The sequence below is a fragment of the Clavelina lepadiformis genome, chromosome 3, assembly GCF_947623445.1.
Source record: "Clavelina lepadiformis chromosome 3, kaClaLepa1.1, whole genome shotgun sequence".
NCBI lineage: Eukaryota > Metazoa > Chordata > Ascidiacea > Aplousobranchia > Clavelinidae > Clavelina > Clavelina lepadiformis.
Window position 1 is genome coordinate 23602074 of NC_135242.1, and position 15828 is coordinate 23617901.

At 38.3% G+C, this 15828-nt stretch overlaps 1 protein-coding gene across 1 annotated transcript; it reads right to left on the reverse strand.

Moving 5' to 3' along the window:
• Positions 1 to 11231: 11231 nt before the first annotated feature.
• LOC143449874 (zinc finger BED domain-containing protein 5-like) lies at positions 11232 to 13037 on the reverse strand. The gene has a single exon (XM_076950202.1). It carries the CDS (start codon positions 13035 to 13037, stop codon positions 11232 to 11234), a length of 1806 nt encoding a protein of 601 aa, XP_076806317.1.
• Between the last annotated feature and the right edge of the window lie 2791 nt (positions 13038 to 15828).

Genomic DNA, 15828 nt, shown 5'->3' on the forward strand with positions numbered 1-15828 from the left:
TCTGCCTTTTAGAGGCGTATTACCGATTATTACAGTTGTGTGCAGACTCACAGGGTAGTCTTCATTCCTTGTTGTACTTTCAGAGGATAAGTAATATTACCCTGGGTTGTGTTTCAGAAACCACACACTCGTAGATTTGTATCTGTTCTGTTCGTCAGTTCAAGTAATCATTTCTTTCTAGCTGTTCAATATAAGACTTTCAAGAAATCCGTGGGCATTTCTAACATCCAGGGTAGGGTGGAACTTGGGTCAGGGATGGCGAAACGTTTTTAGTTCATGGGTCACAAAAGACTTTAATCTTTGAAAAAGCAAAATTGGGTCATACAATTAATTACATGTTAATGCAAAACTTGCTGCTGCATCTTCTCTGCAAGTCTTATTTATCCTTGGTTGGTAATCCGTAGTTTTTAGTTTATAAATGAATAAAACAAAGATTCGCACGAACATGAAAAACCAAACAACGTTAACAAAGCTACCGGAATCTAAAATCACTTTCACTACTTGGCCTAGCAAACGAACTGAGTTAGAAAAAAGATAATTAATTAATCATTTCGAGTTTCTGGAAAGACTATAATCAACTATCGCTAGTGCAAAGCAAAGAGACCAACTTAACAGAACATAAAAACATAGGCCTACTTGCAAATATTAAATGTTTGCAGCTTACCCGACCACACTAATCTTGAACAGTCAAGAGCCATGTCCGACAATGCTTCCTCCATGATGAAAGCATTTCAGGTTTCCCTTCCTGAGTTCACACTGCATAAAACTGGTGAAGAAATCGATGAGGACAATGAGAAACAGTTGAATCCGGATGCTGAACAAGAAATTTCCGAGGAGGGTGCTGATTTGCACTCATACACAACAACTTTGTAGGCCCGGGCCAACTAACTATGCCCCAGCGATGATCAGAGTTTCTACAAGGACTTCACAAATCTTCATGCGACTACCTCATAATATGTAAGAAAAGAGACAAGGGAAAAGAGCAACATTGCAAATTTTCTTGGATATGTTGAAAAGTGGCAACACTCAAGGACGAACGATGTCAGGGGCCAAGGAAAAACCAACATCGACATAAGAAATGCAGACAAAGGGCCCATTAACTTGCTTTGGCTTACTTCGGCATACAACCATGACTGAACTGTGAGCCAAAACTTCAGTGAGTTTTATGCTTCAGTTGTTGTTTTTCCTTGCTTCAGTTGTGTGTTTAACCATGTCCTTTCGCGACTGCGTACTTCAGTTAAAGAAAGAAAGTTTCATGTACGTGACAATGCACTTCTTTAAAACCATCGCGACAATTTGGAGACGATCGCGGAGAATTCACATCAGTGTTGTTTCTGAGGCAGTTTTTGTTGGATTATAACCGTTATCATTGTACATTTTTCGTGGCACAATTCCTAACTAAATGATACAGCTTAAAATGCCGACAAACAAATAACCTACGTCACAAACAGGTTGAAAGATTTGTTGACATTGAGATCGTTAAACCGGAAAATGCTGCCATGAAAGCAGACAAACAAGTCTCTCAAAAAGTATTTATCGAATCAATTCGAAAGTCTGCCTACATTTTCAAGCTTTCCATTTTACTTCTGTGATAATGATAACCAATAGGAAAATGTCAGTAGACGTAACGACTAAACGAAAATAAACACGACAACAAACCAGGTCATTTTCCTGTGAAACCGCCTGAAAAAAAATTTCCGTACCGTACATCTTAGCATCTTCCTCGTAGTTCAGTCAACAATTTCTCTAAGCCTCCATGTTTACAAACTGTATAGACTACAGACGTTCAAACCCAATAATTCTGCAAACCATTGTTCAAGAAAGCACAAATAAGACATGCACCCGCAGGCTAAGGTGGCTTGTAACGAATGACTGGATTCCGTCGAGGCAACGAGCTTTTTTATCGTCCAATCAGAACACCAGACATGTTGTTGATACGTGGCCTAAGCGTGATAAATCACGCGTGAAGGCGTGTCGGACATAGAAAACGTTTGCATCCTTGCATCAAGCAGATTACGTAAGTTTTGCTTGGCATATTTTGATGCAGTTTGTTATTAACGTTTTCAGGGTTAAAAAGTAAATAGAGATACATATTGACTCTTGCACTCAAGGAATTTTATCCGTCTCTTGCTAAGTCTTACGTTGGGAAGCAGCTGGAAAAGGAGGCCAAAATTGACCAAGAAAACTGTGGAAGGTGAACCAGTCCTGGGCATTTAAACGTCTAAATGAAAAGTTGTGGTTAAATTTATACAAGTGTTAATTTAGACTCGAAAATGAAACGTGTCAAAGAGAGTCGAGCTTTTTTTAAAAAGAAGAGAAAGCCAGAGAAACAGAATTAAAAAGCACAACGGAGCTATGCTAAAGTTTGTAACCTCTTCGGGTTCAAATGTTTCTTTAACATTACCAGAGAACGATTGAAATGAAAACCCAGACAATAACGCTGAGCTCCAGAGAGATACTGAAAATATCAGCTTATCAGCAGAAACGCAAGAAACAGGGTCTAAATAACGACCAAGCAGTTGCAATAGTCAACAATTTGCCCAATGATGTGGCCTATTGGCCTGAAGTTATAGATCACCATTTATATGGATGAAGAGCGAAAAAAGTGGAAAGCAATTTTAGAAAGCGTTGTTGATGTCATATTATTTCTAAGTTAAGCAAAACCTTTCTTTTCGAGGACATCGTGAAGCTTTTGAATCCAACAACCAAGGGAATTTTTTAGAGACCGTGAAGCTTCTGGAAAAATATAGTCCCGTAATCATCAAAAACCTTGCTGATATTCGTATTTCTACGAAGATGACAACTACTTATCTTTCTCCCACTATTCAAAATGAACTCATTTTGCTTCTCAGTAAAAAAGTCAAAAACATCGTTCTTGAAGAGGTGCGCGAAGCTAAATATTTTGCGATTATGTGCGACATACGTACTCCGGACGTATCACATACTGATCAAATGACTCTTATAGTCAGATATGTAACAATCAAAAACAGTATTGCCCAACTGAAGGAATCGTTTTTGAATTTCTTTCCGTTGAGCGGAAAAACGGCAGCTGAAGTTTCTCAATCTATTCTAGATGAACTTGAACTAAACAACTTAGATGTGATGATGTGTAGGGGAAAAGGCTACGACAACGCATCTACTATGTCGGGATTTCATACTGGAGTTCAGCAAAAAATCAAAAACATAAATCCAAAAGCACTACTCGTACCGTGTGGAAATCACACACTGAATCTTGCAGGTGTTCATGCCGTCGGATCGTCGCATTTAAGCGACAGATTTTCGCTGTTTTACAAAGTATGTTTTTTTTGCTGCCTCTACTTATAGATGGGATGTCCTTCTAAAGTCTAGAGGAACTATGTAATCCAAACGAAAATCTTAATACACGAGGTGACGCTCATAGTATTCTAGAAGCGATTCAGAATTTTTTTTTCTTTTTCTTCTTATGTTTTTGGAAAGTAATCCTGCGAGAATCTCATCATACTCAAACTTACTTGCAGCAAAAAGGATTGCTGTTAGTGCAATGCTCTAACAAGATGAAAGCGTTTGTCAACTTTATAGTAGAAGAACGAGATAATCTGGTTAAAGGTTCTGTGGATGCAGCGATCAAAAAATGCACAGAGCTAGAGATTCCAGTTGAAGATCGGAGAGTTAGCAGAAAAAAGGTTTACCGGCATACACCACTCGAAATATATATGTAATTAGACCTAGCAATATAAATTTCGCTAACAATGAAAATATTCTGCAGCAGCATTTTCATAAAAGTCAACCAGTGACGTATTCAATATTAAAAATTTCATGTTAGGTGAGATCCAAGAAACCAGACAGCCGCCTTTTGGTGGCAAAACACATGGCGCATAGCTCTACAACCCAATTTCTTCTTCTTCACCCAATTTGATCATGTGATTGTGCATCGCTTTTTAAATCGTTTCTTGAAGAAACTGGTGCAGAATATGGTGACGTAGTGTACCACACCGATGTAAGGTGGCTAAGTCGAGGAAAAGTACTAAAACGGTTCATTGCTTTAAAAGACGAGACAAAGAAATTTTTGGAAAATTTCAATTTCAATTTCAATTTGGATCTTCAAGGAAAAGGACAACTGATTTTCGATCTTCTTGCTGCGGTAAACGGGTTCAAAGCAAAGTTAGGACTTTTCAAAAGTCAGCTTTTAGATGGAATATTGGTACATTTTCCAACCTGTTCACAGCATATTTTGCAAGAGAGGCATTCAGCAGTAGGAATCAAATATGCTCAACAAATCAAATTCCTGATTGAAGAATTTAACAGCAGGCTTTTTCTTTCCAGTGAAGAAAAACTACAGCTAAATTTCAATAGACACGGAAGAAGCACCTCCACATTCACAAATGGAGGTCATTGATTTGCAAACTTCATCTTTGTACAAAACAAAATATGGAGAAAGCAGTTTGCAAGAATTTTACAAGTCTTTGCCCAAAGAAAAGTTTAAAAATTTGCTTACCATGGCAATACCATACTTTCCATATTCATTTGCAATTCTTCATACCTCTATTCGTCATAGATGTATGACAAGAAAGCTTCAGTCAATATTGGCATATAGTCTTTAGAGCAATGATCAAAATAAAGAAACTACTGGAATTGGCCATTTTCCATTTCCAAATGCCATTGCTACTCTTTCACATTTACCAGCGAAATGGACAACTTCCAGGTGGAAAGGGACGACGGTGCAGGAGTTGTTTTCTATTACAAAAGAAACCAAAAGCAAGAGAAGTCAAAGCTGCGGATCACTGCAGTCCCATGCAATATTTCATCCTAATTCACGCCCATCTTATCTGGAGAGTTTTGTTAAGCTCGTTGCTAATTCCCAACCAAAAATACCAACAACTTTTTATAATCTTGGTGGTGTCTGTTCTCATTCCTAAAAATGTGCGATTTTTCCAAGTCTCGGTACTGAGTACTATATAGCTCGATGTGGACTAAATGCCTTACCATGGTAACATTTTCAAGTCGACAATTCATAAAACCATGATGCAATTGGTCCTGAAGTGCATAACTGAATCTCATGAAAATTAAACTCGAGTGCGGTTGATTTGAACACCTAGTGAATTATCTGTAGGAATAAATCAACACAAAGTTGGAGGTAAAATAATAGGAAGTTTGCCGTTTAAAATCCGAGGAGGCTCCTTGGTGGACAAATGGCACGATTGAGTGATATAAAAAATTGTTATGCCATTGAATGGGGTTATTGCGGTAAATGAGTGTGTGAAAACGTTGCACACAGGCATGCCAGCGTGCTTAGTAGGACTTCGCATCCAACACAAAAATGTAGGCCTACACCTCACTTACTGTGAAGTGCGCAACAGTGGTAACGCTCCTTTTGTAACATGACTTACACGATTCTGGTGTAAGTAAGGCCAAAGGTCCAAAAAGTTAAACCTTTTCGAAAACGAAGATTCACAGGCTACAATCTATTTTGTTCCATCAAGAAACAGAAAGGGAGAAGCTTCTAGACAGCATCACTTGTGTTTCATTTAGTCTTTTAAGATATGTGCAAGGTCTGATATTCTGGCTGGTTTGCTTGATTGATCGTTTGCTTCATTGAGTCATTAGCATTATATCGTTAAATGCACAAATGTAGTTCTCACTCAAAATAATTTTCATTGTTTTTCACCTGATAAATTGCATTCATTGATTTCATGCTTACTGTGTTCGTTACTAAACTTGCATGTCGTAATTTTTTTTTCGCGGTTTGATTGTGAAACAAGTGAAGAGCATGATTTGTAATGAATGATGCATGACTTGAAGTGGATGCTATTTGTGACCTCACATGATACGTGTGTAATGAATTTCCAAAAATGTGTTTACTGTTATGTTGGTTATTACAAAGCCTTAGATACTGAAGATGTTAACATTGATTGACGCTGTTAAATCTTGAGAGGTGTAAGTTTCTACTCAACTTGCAAATTTACAAAAATGAAGGTTTCACTATGTTGTGAAAAGTCATGAAGTAAGGTCTTGCCTATTTTCAGTGTTTCTTACTTTCAATTTATGTTCATTTTTTTATAAAGATTTCAAATGTTCTGTTTTAAGTGCTGTTTTGAAACAAGTTTGGAAAGAGAAAGCAAAGACCTTCAATTCTGAAAGTTGCATGCCACCAAATGAAATGGATGGAAACATGAAAACCAAACTTAGACAAAATGCCATTAAATTTGCGTGATTTTTCTCGTACTGCGCGTGTACGTAGATCTACAATGAAACTGTGTAATGATTTTACAATGCATTTTTCATGCAAACCTGGTGAATTCGGTTGTCTCACTTGGCAGTTATTATCCGGTTAACCGGTTAGATAAATTCCAAATATACGGATATATCCGTTATCCCGATAGTAAAAATTATTATTGATATCCGAACTAACCCTAATTTCAACTATGGAAGCGAAAATCTTCAATGCATTAAGTTAAACAAAAAATTTGAAAAATCACTAATAGCTAACATCGCTCGGATAACTTAAAGTGTGGGTCTATGTGTAGTAGGCCCATTAGTTACGTTCTTGTAGAAATCCTCTAAGCCTACATATTCAGACTGTACAGACATTCAAACCCCAATACTGCAAACCGTTGTTCGAGAAAGAAAAAAAGGCACAAATTTTTTCACAGAAACACGTCCACCCGTACGCTATGGCCACTTGTAACGAATGACTTCATTCTGTCGAGGGCGAGGTTTTATATCCTACAATCAGAACACCAGGCATAACATAGGCGTGATAAATGACACGTGAAGGCGTGTCGGGCATAGAATAGGTTTCTCTGAGGGAAAATCCAGAGTAAATTTTGCTGTTGGTTTCTCACGTAGCACCAATTCGTGGTGACTTCATCAAAGTCATTTGAAGAAATGCTAACGCATGGAGCGCGATCGATGACATCAGGCACTAATGCGTTAACAATTAGTTGGAAACAAGATGACAGCGACGGTTCCCTATCATTTACTATAACTAATAGCGTGCATTTCGTTTGGTAGCAAATGCAAATTTCCTTTATTTGTTGGTGTATGGTTTTGGTCTTTCCTTTTGGTTCTACTCGGTACTGAGTACTCTTAAATCTCATCACTAGATTTGTTAATGTTTTCAAATCACTTCACAACTCCAGTTCCTATAGTTGTATGAAATGGCCATCACCGTGATTAGATAGATGTTAACAATTAAAAAAAGAATTTCTTTCACAGTAGGTGGATGTAGACGATATCTGCGACAGAGGGCACACTAAGAATGGGTACCCCACGATGAAAAAACATCATAAAAGAATGTGATTTCAAACTAACATGTTTTACAAAAAGAAAAGAAGACTCCGTCCACTTTGATCTCCCACTGAAATGCATTGACAAACTTAATGTTGACGACATTCCCGCTGGCTTTCTATCCAAGAGGTTTGTTTATCCAGGCTTGATGGCAAGTGACATAATCAAAGCGACAGAGGATAAAAACATCATGCCATTAGTCCTGAAGTACATCACTGAATCTCATGAAAGTTAAACTCGAGTGCGATTGATATGTTGAAGGTATCAACACCTAGTGAATTAATGATGAATAGGAATATTTACAGTAACACATGATGTTGGAGCTAAAACAATCGAAGTTCGCCGATTGAAATCCGAAGTGGCTCCATGTTGGACAAATGGCACGATTTAGTTAAATGAAAACAATTCATGCGTGAAATGGGGTAATTGAAGTGAGAGTGTGTAAACGTTGCACATAGGCAATAGGCATCCCAGCGTACTAAGCATTGGGACTTCACGTCCAACGACCTACGTTGAGACGTACAAATTCCTTCATTTACGCCATGAAAACATGAAATCGATGAAAAAAATCAGGTTCATACCTCATAGAAGATGATCCTACTGGCACTTGCTGCCAACAAACTTAAGTATGCGCATATCAATGCAGAAATGTACTGTATGTCGAAAATGTACACGACTCTGTGTTAGCCCTACGGAAACATGTAGGCCTACACTCTACTTAATGAAGTGCGCAACAGAAGTAACGCAGCTTATGAAGCACGATTGAAGTTAACAGTTCGTACATTACGTACGGCAACTGGTAACCGAGTCCGCAATGTTTTCAGTGACTGCATCCAACAGGACATCTTTTGTCGGATATTTTCTTTTGTATTTATCTTTAAATGCTTTCTTTCCCGTGCTACTTCACCATTTCAACTTCATCAGCGCAACAAATCAATTCTTGGTGCTATTGACCGTCCATCAACTAAACCCATAAAAATATCCTGCATATAAACTTTACTGTTCAGCTCACACTGGTCGGCAATCTCCATACTCCCGTAGGCCGTACCCACGGAACATACAACAATAGGCTATTCAAGTATGGAAAGAAAAAAACAAAGATCTTCAATGCCACCAGGTGAATCGGATGAAAAAAAATGGAAACAATACCATTGCTCGGATAACTAAAGCTGTAAAATGCCGTGTAGCCCTATACCATAACACAGGTCATGCGTCAAGCTGAATGTTGATTGGTGACACGTCAAAACACCTCATCAGTGCCAGGAGTGAATCACTGGATAAAGAATGTGTTGGCATGTGTTGCATATTAGTTAATTCTGGCTAGGGGCTGTTAAACATATCTTACGGACCCTGTGAAGCCAAGACGCTTAAGAAGGCATTGGGTACAGGAAAGGTTTATTTGAGGCTTGTCCAAAAAAGCATATCACTTTCATCCTTTGAAAACAAATCGCAAAAATGCGGAGAAATGCTTGACTTGTGGTGAAGTCATTTCACTTCCAAGGTACGAATGAAATTTGTTATTACGTGATTACACTTCTACCATATGATATTTAAGTGCATGCAAGCACTCAACGCACATTCATCCTCAGTGTCAAGTCCACAGCAGTTCAATGCACCAGTAGATGTGCCATCTACACCAATTAATGACAAAATGCCCGGAGATCCTCTGAAGGGTGCAGTCATCAGTCCTTTGTTGAAAAGCTGACCAGTATAATGTAAATTTTAAAATGTATTACATCAGAATATCATAACAACCACAGTGATTAGGACAAATTTATTTTAGGCCAGGTGAAAATGTATGAAAATTCCTTTGTTAACTCGCCTCGTTTATCTTAATTACTTCTTGTGTTTGTTTATGCTTCGGGCATCCCTTAGTCGAAGACAAAGATTACTTCTCGGTTCGTATTGTCACAAGTACTGAATTTAGCCTGATGTAAAAAACGTATTTTTGTCTTAGAGAAAGCAGGAACCGCCTGCTCGAAAGCTTGAAGATTTTAAAAGCTAAAAGAGAAGCGGTTGATGCCAAAATTGACTCAACGAGAAACTTTTAAAACATTGGAAGTATAAATAAAAGGCATATACAGTCGAATCCGCTTATTTCGGACACCGGATAACCATACTCCCGTAGCCACGGAACCTACAATATGCTATTCAAGTATGGAAAGAAAAAACAAAGATCTTCAATGCCACCAGGTGAATCGGATGAAAAAAAATGGAAACAATACCATTGCTCGGATAACTAAAGCTGTAAAATGCCGTGTAGCCCTATACCATAACACAGGTCATGCGTCAAGCTGAACGTTGATTGGTGACACGTCAAAACACCTCATCAGTGCCAGGAGTGAATCACTGGATAAAGAATGTGTTGGCATGTGTTACAATCATTATCATAACTTTTTTTGAAGGCTTCAATGTTGTTTAACAATGAAGTCCGGATGATAATTTGACCAAACGTTGTGGCCCAAAAAAGCGCATCTTGAAGCCAGAAAAATACGGAATTGTATGAACATCACTATGACAGTGTTCGACAAGATACGCTTCACCCCCTCAAGGAAACATAAGCATCGGGGACAAAAAATTTCTAATGGCATTGGTTGTATGAACAACTGAAACCAACTCCCACGTTCTCTTGAAGTAACATAGATACAGTACATGTAGGCCTAAAATATGTGATAGCTAATAGGAAAAGTCTGTAGACGTAACGACTGAATGATGACACAACTTTTCGAAAATGACTGCGGTTGATAATGTCGCGTTCATTGGTTCCCAATCAATCAAAATTGCGCTGTCGACCTGAACCAGGCGAATCATGAAATGAGACATGGCCATGAAAGTTCTCATTCACTTGAACGACCAGATAACAAAAACCAAGCCACCGTACATCACAGCATGTTCCATGTGGTTTAGTCTCGAAATCCTCTAAGCCTACATATTCACAGACTGTACAGACATTCAAACACTAATAATTCTGCAAACCATTGCCAAGACAGAAAAAAAGCAATACATCAACTTGACAGTTTTCACGAAAAAACGTCCACCCGCACGATAAGGTGGCTTGTAACGAATGATTTCATTCTGTCGATATCGACGCAACGACGTTTATATCGTCCAATCAGAACACCAGGTATGATGTTGATCATGCGTTCGATGCGTGGCCTAAGCGTGACAAATCAGGCGTGAAGGCGTGAAGGCGTGTAGGGCATAGAAAAGGTTTGTCTGAGAGAAATTCCACACAGGAGTATAGGACCAGCAATTCCCACATTGGTAAGAGGGACGTTGAAAATATAAAAATGGATAGCTGAATTTCCGGTTAAGAACCCAACGAATGTTGTTAACATAGAAAGTAGCTCAAAAACAACCAAAAAACCTACTTTACCAATGTCACTATGTCTTGTTACGCTTTCAATTACAATGATGCGGGACTATACACACGTTCACTAACTATCATTGTTCTCTTTTACTGACCTACTGACAATACCGTACGAAATGCCTAGAAAGGCAACAATTTTACTTGAATAAAGCAAGTGTTGCCTTGACCAATCGCCTAAGCCCTAATTGAATGCGCAAACGTGTAATATGCAATGCAATGCAAAATAGCTCAGAGTCTCCTGTCCTCAGCATCGGGGTTAGTTAAGCTTCTGCGAATTAACAAACAAAGAACTACGGGATTGAATGATTCGCAACCAACAGTGATTTTCACTACGACATCTATTACTGCGATGAGAATCATCATGAAATTTCTGCTTTGCCAAATAGCCTAGTTCAGCGGTTCCCAACCTTTTTGGTGACGTGACCTTTTTATAACATTTGCCAAGTTGCGGTGACCCCAAGGATAAAATTAGTTGAGTTGATCCTCCTTCACTGCACTTTTGGAGCTAACTAGTAGGCTACTAGGCTATATATTAAATTTGACTTCTAAATAAATAAACAACACAACAAATCAACTTATCAACACAACAATTTGTTCAGTGAGAAGGCTGTGCTTGCTTCTTTTTAGCCAGATCTGAAATCCTTGGAGCAGTCTTTGCAAGAGCACAACGCAGATCATCTTCTGCATCAAGTCTGCTCCTGTATTTAGATTTGATAACCAACAAGCTTGAAAAGCCTGTTTCACAAAGGTATGTTGTTGGAAAAGGAAGAATCAGGCGCAATGCGATCTCAGACAGAACGGGATATGACTGCAAACTCTTGATCCAAAATTTGGTAACTGACATTGAAGAAAAATCAGTTTTTGCTGCATCACTGGTAATGAGTTCAATGAACTCCTCTTGTGCATTCTCAGGAACATCTTCAACTCTGATGGTGAATGGGCTTCTAGCAAGTGCAAATGGTGTGTCAGGTAAATTAGGAAAATATCTTGAAATTTCTTCTTCAAGAATTTTGAAGTGTTCTTTGACAGAAAGTATTGTTCTATTCATTGTTTCCTGTTCAATATCATTTTCCTCAAAGAAAGCAGATAAGTTCGGCAACATGTAAATTCTATTTTCATCCAATTTTTTTTGCCAAAGTTGAAGTTTCAACTTGAATGCTCGGATCTTTTCTGACAAATCTAGGCATGTTGCATTTGGTCCTTGGAGAGACAAATTTAACTCATTTAAGATTGCAAAGATGTCAACCAAGTAAGCAATTTTGTGAAGTTGGTTTTTTTCGCCGAAAAGTGCTTCAAACTGTGGTTTAGATTTTTGATTAAAAAATGTTTTCAATTCATCACGAAGATCAAAAACACGTTTCAAAACTTTGCCTCTGGACAACCATCTCACACTAGTGTGAAATAACAGAACATTATTGGATGCATCCAACTCACTGCAAACTTTTGAAAATAGGCGGCTGTTTGAAGCACTAGCTTTTACAAAATTCACGACACTTACAACGCTTTTCATTGTATCTTGGAATTCTTGTGGCAAAGTCTTCGTTGCTAACACTTGTCGATGAATCATACAGTGAGTTCCGATGGCTTTCGGTGATGCATTGATTACCAAACGTTGAAATCCAGACCTACATCCCAGCATTGCTGGAGCACCGTCTGTGCAAACACCACAAACATTTTCCCAAGGAATGCCATGATTTTGCAGAAATGATCCAACTGTGTCAAAGACATCGCGTGCAGTAGTTGTCGTTTCAAGTGGTTTGCAAAAAAGAAACTCATCTTTGAAATCACCTTCATAAATGTACCTCACGTAAACCAGTAACTGAGAACAGTTTGCCACATCTGTTGATTCATCAAGCTGGATACTAAATATTCCAAGTGGAGCTGATTTCATTTCCTGGATTACTTGCTCCATAATATCAGCAGACATGTCGTCTATTCTTCTACTGACGGTGTTATTAGACAAGGATATTGTATTCAGTTTGTTAACATATTCAGCTCCAAGCATAACTCGAACAATGTCTTTGGTTGCTGGCAGCAGCAACTCCTCGGCAATGGTGTGAGGTTTCTTGGCTTTGGCGATTCTGAGAGCCACCAAATATGAAGCTTCAATGGCTGCCACATTTTGCTGTTGGTACTTGCCGCCAGAATCCAGCCTGTTTTTTTGGACACAATCAGCTTTGTTCTTAAAATACTGGACATCCTTGCCCGCAAAGTTTGGATGCTTAGCGTCAAAATGGCGTTTCATTTTGTTGGGCTTCATCGATTCGGCTGACATAATTGTGTTGCAAATGACACATTGTGGCTTTTCAATTCCTGCGTCAACTATGAAAGTAAATCCGTACTTCAAAAATTCCTCACAATATTTTCTTTTCCTAGGCCTAATACTTGTCTCTCGATTCATCATGGGAAATCTGAAATTTTACAAAATAAATTTTAGTTTATGGCGCCCGTTATTCTTAAACTCTTTCCAACGGGTACTTTTTTTGCTTTTTTTTAAGTCTAGCAAATGTTATCAGTCGCTTTTGAAAGTTCTGTAGGCTAGGCTAGCTATCGTAGGCTACCTATGGTTGATGCCGGGAATTCAATAGTAAGCCTACACTGGCTTGCCTAGGCTATCAACTGATGCAAAAATAATAGCCTAGCTCTCAACATGCTTCCTGACTGCTCAATGTTTGAAGATTTAACTTTTTTTCTCACAAATATCAACAAAAATCGCTACCTCAAGTCCAACTTTTGCTTAAATGCATTTCAGGAATCAGCAATTAAATTGTTATTTTCATGGTTTTCATGGTTTCATGGTATTTTCATTCAAAGGCCTTTGTGACGTAATGAATTAACTGAATTAAATGAAACTGCCGTTAAAATCTTGCTTTCCGAGCATATTTGCCATTATTAAACGAAAATCCTGTAATGAGGCCCAGGGTGTTCTGGTTTGTCTAGTATAGTAAAATCACGATGCGCTCTGTGGTGAGCTGCCCATTGTTAAGAGTTAATTTTCTAAATTTCTAAACTTTTCAGAAGGCCTCAGGTGACCCCAGGCAAATTGTCAGGCGACCCCAGTTGGGGTCGCGACCCACAGGTTGGGAACCGCTGGCCTAGTTATAATAAGGTGCCAGTTTTTGACACATTAGTAATGTACACTACGATATTTTCTACTCACCAGAGGAGCTTAATTTTGCATTTTTTTTTCACTTGTCAACAATTCACGAAAAAAAGCAACAAAACTGACTGGTATTAAAATTTGCACAAGAAATATTTGATTAGACTATTGAAAGCAGCGAGCTGCAGAAAATGTTATTGGCCGAATGAAGGGAAGTGCTAATACGTAGACAGGGTTGCCATACCGTCCGGACATGTCCGGAATGTAGGGTTAAATTTTGCGTCCGGGAGGAATTTAAAAAAATGCTCAAATGTCCGGAATTTTATGATGGGCGTTTTGGGGGAATTAAAATTGCGGGAATAATCCTGTAAATCAGGGGTGTCCAACACGTGGCACGCGACGTGTCTGACCTAGACCTTAGCCTAGAGATCACCATAGCCTAACCCTAGCCTAGAGATCACCAGAGGTCAAATCAGAAATAGCCCAATAGCCTAGTTAATTCACGACACTATGTTCAAAAATCCCCTCCGGTATACAACGGATAGGCAAAGCATTGCTACTGTGACGTCATATTGACAGACAATGTGTTCATACTTCATTTTAAAAAACCGCTAGTGGGCACTAAAGAGTGTCCGGATTTTACGCCACGAAAATATGGTAACCCTTGTAGTACAACACTCGATATTGCTCGTTAGCTTCATCAAGTGACAGGGTTGCATAACTCCTGTTATACAGACGGTAGCGATGGATGGCTTTAAATAAACGTCATTGTAAGCAGAGAAAGAACAAGGCATGGTGTAGCTCCATCCTGTGAAATGAACAAAGATAACACTGGCCAACAAAAAAATTTTGGCATGGAAGGTAAGAACGATTTTAGGGTATATCAGGGGCGCTGAGCTCGAAAATGTCATTAGTTTTTGCAAATTGGCTCTAGTTTTTAAGATATTAGCGAATTTTGATATTTTTGGTACCTTTTAATTTTGAACGTAGGTTACATTTTATCTAATGGAACAGCCTATATTAAATGTTGTTGTAAGTCTATCTGCACTAAAACCACAAGAATGAGCAAAAGCTAAGGACACAATGAGATTAACTAAAAGAAGAGGTGCTGCATAAGTCTATTCTTTTCCTTATATTCAACACAAAAAATGCCCCATTTATTCGTCTTTTCAACAGATTCTCTTAACATATTGCAATGTGTGAGACTAAGCTTCCAATACCACATTAAAACTTGCTTGAAGTGAACAATAAATAGCAGTAATTTGGTAATAACAAACCAAGTATGCCTAAGCCAACAAGAAAGACGACAATTTGTAAAAACAGACGAAATAAACAAGCAATCAATTTTTTTATTTGCCACGGAGTATTCAAAACAAAACACTATACGAAAAAATATACCCATCTCACGATGTGCATTAGTGAAGTTCTTAGATGCACTCTAGTTAATTACTCAAATTAGCTTAAAGTCATCTGCAGGAAAGTCCTCTTGTACGACTTTCGTCTGTAGTCTTGTTGTTGACAACTTCGCATTAGGCACCAGCAGTAATCTGCCATCATGTGAGTATCTCATCTACCTTGATATCTCTTATCTATTAATTTGATATCTTTAACCTTTCACCTTCTTCCTCAATCTTATTTCCAAGGTTTTCAGGGAAGCGATCCAAGTAACTGAATAGATAGTGAACTTTTATGTTCATCCTTGATCCAAGAGCTTGAAAGTTTGTAAGCTTTACTTCTAGGAGATCCACATAGTTGCTTGCTTTTGTGCTTCCAAGAAATCCTTTTACAACTGCAACGAAAGAGTGCCAGGCTGCCTTCTCAACTTCAGTCATATGTGATGGAAAAACTTAATATTAAATTAATTTTCGTATTTGTGGCCCATCAAAAATTCCTGCTTTCAGCGTTTCAATACTAAGACCAGGAAATACTTTGCACAGGTGATCAAAACAAGCACTATCTTTATCTAATCTAAGGCCTTGACAAATTGTTTCATCAAACCCAGTTTGATGTGCAATGTGAGTAAAATGATGCGATCACAAATGACCAAAGGTTCATTTACAATGTTTTTATCTTCGTGCACAAGCTGTTCACG